Source organism: Topomyia yanbarensis, chromosome 3 (assembly GCF_030247195.1).
Source record: "Topomyia yanbarensis strain Yona2022 chromosome 3, ASM3024719v1, whole genome shotgun sequence".
NCBI lineage: Eukaryota > Metazoa > Arthropoda > Insecta > Diptera > Culicidae > Topomyia > Topomyia yanbarensis.
Window position 1 is genome coordinate 304,625,295 of NC_080672.1, and position 9,321 is coordinate 304,634,615.

The 9,321-nt window shown below is 50.5% G+C and overlaps 1 protein-coding gene across 1 annotated transcript in view; it reads left to right on the forward strand.

The window, feature by feature from the left end:
* Nucleotides 1-8,922, forward strand: part of LOC131690428 (glycine cleavage system H protein, mitochondrial) — a 28,482-nt gene extending 19,560 nt beyond the window's left edge. Inside the window, exons 3-4 of the mRNA XM_058976176.1 lie at nt 8,399-8,594; nt 8,658-8,922. Of these exons, the coding sequence (XP_058832159.1) occupies nt 8,399-8,594; nt 8,658-8,752 (291 nt within the window). The 3' untranslated portion in view covers nt 8,753-8,922. The remainder of the gene's footprint in view (nt 1-8,398; nt 8,595-8,657) is intronic.
* The last annotated feature ends 399 nt before the right edge of the window (nt 8,923-9,321 follow it).

Sequence of the window (9,321 nt, forward strand, 5' to 3'; positions counted from 1 at the left end):
ATGGTCCTGCAGAGGACTGCGCAACGATTTTCAATGCCACTATACAAAGCTACACCGCCATTGTGAAGGAGTGTCGATGCTGATCGCATATTGGGACGCCACGCAGTTGGTACTATGGAAGCCCACGATCCCCCCGCCACAGTCGAGCAATTGCAGCCAGCAATCATCAGTCGTCCCGGTCCTGTGTGTGGGATGGGTGAAAGGGTCTTCTAACCCGCCACAAATGACAAGTATACATCTAATCCGAACACTTCAAGCGCTGATGTATTCTTCGCTTCCAGTAATTTGCCTTCTGATCCGACAGCTTGTGACCAGATGAAAACCATTTCTCTCACCGACGACAATTGTCGCTTTCGGGGGGCGCGACGCAGTTGATTCGCTCTCTGCTGAATCTGATTCGACCTCCAACAACATCGAGGTTACCAGAATGTTGGTGGCTTAAATTCACTATTTGAGCTGGTTGTTTTAGACCCAATTTTCTTTCACTGCAAACACCACATTGCAGACGACCAACATGGTTTTATACCTATACGATCGACAACGACCAACTTGCTTTCGTTCCCATCATATGTACTCGATGGATTTGCTGACGGATTGCAAACCGATGCTATTTACATGGATCCATCTGCAGCCTTGAAAAACATCAACCATGATGTAGCAATAGCAAAGCTGGACAAACTCGGTATTCATGGACAACTTCTGAGTTGGTTTCGCTCCAACCTCGATGGAAGGCAACTCCAAATCAACATTAAGGACTGTCTATCTGCACCATTCTGCGCTACATCCGGCATCCCACAAGGAAGCCATCTCGGTCCACTAATATTCCTCCTCTACTTTAATTACGTCAATATCAAACTACAAGGACCACGCCTTTCATGCTCTGACGACATGAAAATTTTTCAACAACTACGAGATAAAACCGAAGCCGAGTCTCTTCAGAGTGAATTGAAGAGCTTTAGCACGTGGTGTGAACTAAAAAGAATGATTTTAAACCCGAGTAAATGCTCAATCGTTATGTTCACGCGGAAACGCCATCCGATCCAGTTTAACCACAGACTAACAGACATAACACTCGAAAACAATGCTTCGCCCACTTTAACGGTCATTTTAAATATATTTGTAGTTGGGACTGTGGCCACATTTGAAATTATGGCGCCACTGACATATGAACAAGCATATGGGGGATAGACCACTAGTGAAAAATTGTTCCCAAACCTGAGGCGTAACCCACTAGTAAATGAGTGTTTGGGACTGTGAATAAAAGGTGGAGCTAGTGTTCTGGGAAAATTGTCGGATCGATGTTTCTTGAGGGAATTCCCTCATAGTGTTATGTCTGTTAGTCTGTGGTTTAACTACCATTTCTTCGACTCGAGCATTCCAAGACACTCTGACGTCAAGGATCTTGGAGTCATCGTGGATTCGGCACTAACGTTCAAACCACATACTTCATAAATCGTGGAAAAGGCATCAAGACAGCTTGGGTTCATTTTCCGAATAGCGAAAAACTTTAAAGACACTCTATTGCGCACTGGTTCGCTCGACACTAGAATATTGTTCTGCTGTTTGGAATCCGTAGAACGGCGTTGACAGAATCTAGGCCGTCCAACCAAGGTTCATACGCTTTGTACTCCGACATCTCCCTTGGCAAAACATTTCAGCTGCCAAGCTTCTACGGGTTCCGTTCAGGAGAACCAACTATGGTTGCCAGAGCGCTGTTATTGGACTCCAGCGAATTTTCAACAGTGTGACGATGGCCTTTGATTTCAACTGGACGAGGAATTCGATAAAAGCGAAAATATTAAATATTTTGAAATGTAATTAATTTAAGTAACCACCATGGGAGTTAAGGGGTCGGTTGGCTCATTTCCTGGCTCTTTGCACTGCTATGCAGTGTGATATTCCCGATTTGTTACCGACATAATGTAATGGTTAGGATTGCATTGGAAAGTGATGGCCACACTTCCTCCAGGTTAATGCGGATTTTTGTATTCGGTTCCCTCCTATACCCTGTGTCCTAGCAGTCGTCAGACGTTCCCCGAACACTTCAATGACGTTTGTCACAGAAGATTGTTATAAAATTTACTCGCTAGCCCAAACAGGTGCCTTTACGTGCGTGACTCATTGGCCTCGGAATTTAGTCAAGCGTGTATGTGTGAATAAATTGTGCCAAGAGGGCTAAGGTGGCCGGCAAATGCCTGGGCAATGCGCAATACAGACCCGGTGGTTAGCCACAGTGGTCCTTAGTCTCTTGCCCAGGAACTCCTATCTCTACCTCCCCGCGGAGCCGGCTGGGATACGAGTAGCCATAGGAATGTTCGGGTAGCCAACTCGTTGGGACTATGGTCGTATGCTGACAGGGAAGGGGGGCCGTGCAATTGCCGGAATACAATAGCGCTATGGACCACCCGTTCCGGTGATATGGGCCCTCCAAACGGGGTAACCCCAATTCCAAGGCGTGAAGCGATCCGTGCCGAGGGATGAATGATCGGGGGGGGGGGGGTGAAAAAGATGCCCGATCGTTAACGGAGCCTGTGGGGTACCTGGGCACCCCCCCACAGTAAGTGTCTCTTACCACGTTAATGCGGAGCTCTGGCGTGGCGGACCTATTTTCTCGCACAACTCGTGGGTCTAAATATGAGTTCTTGTAGAAATAATAATAAAAAAGTATGTGATGAGGCGGAAGCGATTACGGCGCTGAACCCCTTTGCCAAAGGGGGTCTGGCGAGGTCTCCCCCGACAGGGGCTGACAACGGAGCGAAGGTGGCCGCAAATAACGGCACCGGAGGCGAAATGGTTGTGGTAGGAGACAATACTACCAGCACGCTTGGCGGACCACTACCTGCGATGCAGGAAGTGGTCAAGCAGCTGGATAGTATTATCGAATTCACAAGCGGGAAGAGTAACATCAGCAAGGAACTAAAACAGAACCTGCTGGTGCTTCGTCAGGCTGTTCGAGTCGCAAGACAAGAACAAGTAGCCTACATGAAGAGGTTGCCGGAAAGAGAGAAGGCCGATCGCGGTATCCAAACCGAGGCCTTCTCCTTTCACGGCGGAGCGACGATGGCGCAGGAGGCGATAGATTTCGCCTTATCGGCCACCAAACGCTTAATGGAGGGGGAGACTGCGAAGCGGCCTAGGCCTAATGTAGGCACGCGCAGTAATGCCAAACGACGTACAACCAACAAGGCCAAACGTCGCTTGGGAGGTGCGGATCCGGGTGCGAAGGATCCCGCAGGGCGGCGTCCCGAGAAGGCGACTTCTCAGCCTAAAATGGCGAAAGCCGCCAATCGGGCGCGTACTGCGGAGCGACCTGGCACCAGCCTGCCGGCGCCATCGGTACAAGATGGCGAATGGCAGGTGGTCAGCAGGGAGCGGAAGTCCAACGCACCTCGACCCGCGAAAAAGAAGGCGAGGGACAGAGGAGAGGCCCTGCTGGTGAAAACCAACGGGGGCAGCTATGCGGATGTCCTAAAATCGATGCGGGCGGCCGAAAGCCTCTCGAATTTAGGACAGGATGTGCAAAGCGTCAGACGCACCAAAGATGGCGAAATGATCTTGGTGCTGAAGCGTGGTGCACAATCCAATGGAGCAACGTATAGGAGGTTGGCCCAAGAGGACTTGGGAAACAGCGCTCAGGTGAGGTCGTTGGGAGCGGAAGTGACTCTCCAGTGTAAGCAACTGGACGAGATCACAAACGCAGAGGACGTCGTCTCGGCCGTTAAGCAGCAGTGCGGCGTCGAGATCGATCCGAACTCTGTACGTATCAGGGAGCGGTTGCTTGGCACGCAGGTAGCTTACTTCAAGTTACCGGCCGCGGAAGCCAAGAAATTAACTGACAAAGGGAAGTTGAAGATCGGATGGTCAGTATGCCCAGTTAGCATACCCCAGCCGCCTTCAGTGGACCGGTGTTTTAAATGTCTGGAGCCAGGCCACAAGTCATACGACTGTAAGGGCCCAGACAGGAGCAAGTTGTGTCGTCGCTGCGGCGAGGAGGGACACAAGGCGCTGAAATGCGAGAGGGCACCCAAGTGTCTCATCTGCGCTAGCAAGAAGCAGGGCCGCAACCATGTTATGGGCGGACCTGCTTGTCCCTTCGGGGAGGCGGGAAAGAGGAAGCAATGGCAATCGTCACACAGCTGAATCTTAACCACTGCGCACCTGCTCAGCAGTTACTGTGGCAGTCGGTATTGGAGTCGGGGACAGATGTCGCCCTTCTATCCGACCCGTACAACGTCCCTGCCGACAACGGCAACTGGGTGGCGGACGGGTCTGGAATGGCGGCAATCTGTGCAACGGGTCGGTTCCCGGTCCAGGAGGTAGTTCAGTCCTCTGCGGAGGGTGTCGCGATTGCCAAGATCAATGGTGTGTTCTATTGTAGCTGCTATGCCCCACCTATGTGGCCAATAGAACAGTTCAGCCAGACGATCGATAGGCTTTCGTCTGACATGGTGGGACGAAAGCCGTTTGTCATAGCGGGTGACTTCAACGCTTGGGCGGTGGAGGGGGGCAGCCGCTATACAAATGGTAGGGGCCAAGCGCTTCTGGAGGCGCTTGCGAAACTCGACGCAGTGCTAGTCAATGATGGTTGCGCTAGCACATTCCGTAGGAATGGGGTCGAGTCGTGGATTGACGTAACGTTTGCCAGTCCAAGTTTGGTCCCAGACATGGACTGGAGGGTAGACGAAGGCTACACCCATAGTGATCACCTAGCAATACGCTTCAGGATCAACTTTGGTGTGCAGCATTCTAGGGTGGGTAATCCCTGTCAGGTACGCGGGTGGAAGACCAATCACTTCGACAGCGAAGTTTTCAAGGCCAACACCGACAGTCTAAGCGGGGATGCGCTGGTAGCTGTTCTATCACGCGCGTGCGACGCCACTATGCCGAGGAAGACCCTGCCAAGAAATGGCAGACGCTCGGTATATTGGTGGAGTGCAGAGATCGCAGCCCTACGGTCAGCTTGCCTACAAGCTAGACGTAGGATGCAGCGAGCCCGCACTGAGGAGGTTAGAGTGGAACGACGTGAAGTGTTTCGTGCTGCGAAATCGGCCCTTAACAAGGCCATCAAGCGCAGCAAGAGAGTGTGTTTTGACAAATTGTGCGAGGAGGCCAACGTGAATCCGTGGGGCGATGCCTACAGGATCGTGATGGCAAAGACCAAAGGGGGCTCCTCACCTCCAGAACGGTCACCAGAACGGTTGGCGAGAATTATCGAAGTACTCTTCCCGTCCCGAACCATAAGTCCCTGGCCCCCAGCGCCGCAAGGCACGGTGGGTACGGACGACATGGTGGCCCCGGTGACGAACGAAGAGCTACTTGCAGTTGCTAATTCTTTAGCGGTGAATAAAGCTCCAGGGCCTGATGCAGTTCCAAACAGCGCTCTCAAGACAGCAATCATGGCGAACCCGAACATGTTCAGGTTGGCTATGCAGAGATGCCTTGACGAGTGCCGTTTTCCGGATAGATGGAAAAGGCAGAAGCTGGTACTGTTGCCGAAGGCCGGGAAGCCGCCTGGCGACCCATCGGCGTACAGACCAATCTGTCTGATTGACACGACGGGCAAATTGCTTGAGAGGATTATCCTCAACAGGCTAACTCCATACGCAGAAGGTACGGAGGGCCTGTCAAGTAATCAGTTCGGTTTTCGAAAGGGAAAGTCCACGGTGGACGCTATCAACTCAGTGGTAAGGACTGCCGAGATAGCGATCCAACGGAAGAGGCGGGGCATTCGATATTGTGCGTTAGTGACACTTGACGTGAAGAACGCATTCAACAGCGCAAGCTGGGATGCCATCGCACTCTCGTTACACCGGCTTGGCCTGCCGGTGGGCCTGTACCGGATCTTGGAAAGCTATTTCCAGAACCGTGTACTATTATACGAGACCGATGCCGGTCAGCAAAGTGTTCTCATTACCGCAGGAGTTCCGCAAGGTTCAATCCTGGGCCCGGTACTATGGAACCTTATGTATGACGGGGTTCTGAGACTAAAGTTCCCTCCGGGTGTGAAAATCGTCGGTTTCGCCGATGATGTCACCCTGGCGGTCTACGGGGAGTCAATCTCCGAGGCAGAACTAACGGCGGCACACGCGATAAGCATAGTGGCGGAATGGATGAGCGCGAGAGGCCTAGAGCTCGCCCACCACAAGACGGAGGTGGTTGCTGTCAATAACCGCAAGTCGGTACAACAAGCAGTTATCCAAGCGGGAGAAGTTGAGATAACTTCTAAGCGGAGTCTGAAGATTCTTGGGGCCATCATAGACGACAAGCTGACCTTCGGTAGCCATGTCGACTATGCGTGCAAGAAGGCTTCGGTGGCTGTTGCGGCATTATCGAGGATGATGTCCAACAGCTCCAAGGTGTGCGCCAGTAGACGCAGGCTACTGGCCGGTGTCGCCGTATCTATCCTTAGATACGGTGGACCGTCCTGGGCGAGGGCACTGGGAGTAACCAGCTACCGTCGCAAATTGGAGAGCACCTATCGCTTGATGTGTCTCAGAGTGATATCTGCCTACCGCACGGTATCACACGATGCATCCTGCGTGATAGCGGGTATGATGCCAGTCGGGCTGGTCATCCGGGAAGACGAAGATTGTTTCGAATTGCGTGGCAATAGTGGAGTCCGTGAGCGTGCCAGGGTGACCTCGGTCGCCAGATGGCAACGCGAATGGGACAACTCGTCGAGAGGTAGGTGGACCCACCGGCTGATACCTAACATATCTAGCTGGGTGGGAAGACCCCATGGGGAAGTTCACTCCCATCTGACACAATTCCTGTCAGGCCATGGCTGTTTCCGACAGTACCTCCACAGGTTTGGGCACGCTGAGGCCCCAGTCTGCCCAGACTGCCCAGGTGTCGACGAAACTGCGGAGCACGTACTATTCGTATGTCCCCGCTTCGACGTCGAAAGAGGCGCTATGCTAGACGTCTGCGGCTTGGACACAACCCCTGATACCCTTGTACAGGGGATGTGCCAAGCGGTAGAGAAGTGGAACGCAGTTTCGACTGCTACCACTCAGATTGCCTGCCGGCTGCAGAGAGCATGGAGCGCCGAGCAGCAGGCGAGGAGTCAGAGTGAGTGAATTGGCGGATGATAGACGGAGGTATGGTCTACCCATGCCGAGATGGGACTGAGTGTGCGAGAATGTAAGGCACGAGTGAGAGCGTACGCTAAGTACGGCCATCCCCCCAGAAGTAATGCCGAAAGGTAGTTCCTGGGAATAGATGGCGGAGCCCAATGGAGTTTAGTCGGTATTAATGGAAGAGTCACCATTCGAGTCCGACACGCCCCCAGTGCACCCCGTGAGGTAGATTGGACCCTACCAATAGCACGTGTACTAGGCTAGGACATAAAGGTCTTCTCCATTGTTAAAAAAAAAAAAAGAGGGCTAAGGTGAACTTATCCGGTGAACGAAGTGGCTACATCGTATCGTTAATGCCCGGCGCATCGGATGACCTCTACGGTGTGTGCCTCTCTATACTGCGATCAGCAAGAGTCCAGCTTTGAGTCCCAAGCCGTTCACGAGATCCGGATCTTCTCCCTTGATGATACTGTTGCTGCTGCTGCTGCAACGGAACAAAATCCGCTTCTTCTGATTCGTTCTGTGTGAAACCACAAATTTGCTGGCAATGTAGTGCAATAAAACACTGTGCAGGGGGGTCTTTTCGAGTTACTCCAGCTGCTTCTGCTCCACACGTGGTTTTCACGGCTGTCTGGATCGGTTGATGTTCCTCCAACTGGCAACTTCCCACTGCCAGTAGAAATGTGACCCTGTGGTGTAATAGGCGATTGTCACTTATTCTTGCTCAGCAATTTGATTCTGCGCGGAGATTAATCAACAGAAACTTTTGGCCAACCATGGATGGACGGAAAAATTTTGACTTCTGCCTCCTCTTTTCGAACGAAACTCTACCCTGCTAGAAAATTCACGCGAGTCCGAACCAATGAGACTGCCGTGAGCGGAAATTGTCTGTTGTCAACTGCTTTCTCAAGACAATCTTTTACCCGTCGTTCTTTTCAAGCCACTAGCTCTTCAGTATTTCCTTCGGCTTTGGTTCAGCCGGTGTCACCCTCATTTTGATGGTTGAATTTTTATTACACACATATTACCAAATCAACATTCATGCAATGCAACATTCCATACGCCTACATCTTCAAGATGAGGGGTGTGCATGGAAATGTATCTAGTTTAGTTCAACTTCCCAAAATTACTAAGACCGTTGAGGAAAGACAAACTTTCTTCACGAATGTACCCTTTATTACCTGGTCATTGTACCGAAAATAGGAGAAAAATCCAAATTGCCCTATTTCGATTTGCGACTACAATCAGAATATAATTTTCGATAAACGCTAACTGACTGTATCTTCTCGTTCTCTTCAATTTATCTCGACGGAAAACAGGAAGCCCTCGGTGATGTAGTATTTGTGCAGCTTCCGGAAGTCGGCACCAAATTGTCACAGAAGGATGAGTGCGGTGCTCTGGAGAGCGTGAAAGCTGCCAGCGAGGTTTACTCGCCAGTTTCTGGAGCTGTCACAGAAAAAAATAAGGCCGTCGAGGATACCCCTGCATTAGTGAATACATCGTGTTACGAGACTGGTATGGAGTTGGTTCTTTTTTTTGTTTTGAAAACGACAAAAACATAACCTTGATTTATTTTAGGTTGGCTGTTCAAACTAAAACTAACAAAACCGGACGAGTTGTCGAAACTGATGAGCGAGAAACAGTACAGCGAGTATCTGAAAAATGCTCACTAAAAACTGCACCCCGAGCCTTCTAGGAGCAGAGAGTCTATGGTGGCTTGCTGCTACCAATGAGTTCGCAGCTGAAATCAATCGAAACCATCTAGTAAATAGTTGCTATGCCATATAAGTCCTGTGTAAATCGAATGTTTGTAATTTATAAAGTAAATATGTTTTTTTCCCTATCTGGACGTTGTTTCGACTTTTACGACCCAGTTTTTTTAACGGTAATATGTACTCATTGTACGTTAGTGGGGGAATGCCTGTCAAAATGTTGCAATCATTAACCTTTCAGACCAAGCAGATACTGCACGTCCGGAATTGGTTGATAAGGACTTCAATGAATTCTGTTGAGCTTTTCTCAGAGGAAAGGTTATGTAAACTCTCTGAAATTCGGCTTTTGACCCGAGGACTAGAATGAATAGGAAAAATATAGTGAGTGTGAGTTTGCTCATGTATGTATACTAGACTGGTTCAATTTTTGACTTTTAGCTCCACCAGACTCTACTGATTCCTTTCATGGCCCTTAGTAATTGTGCAAATTTTGGTACCGATCGATTGTGTCTACGCACCCTCCAAAAAAT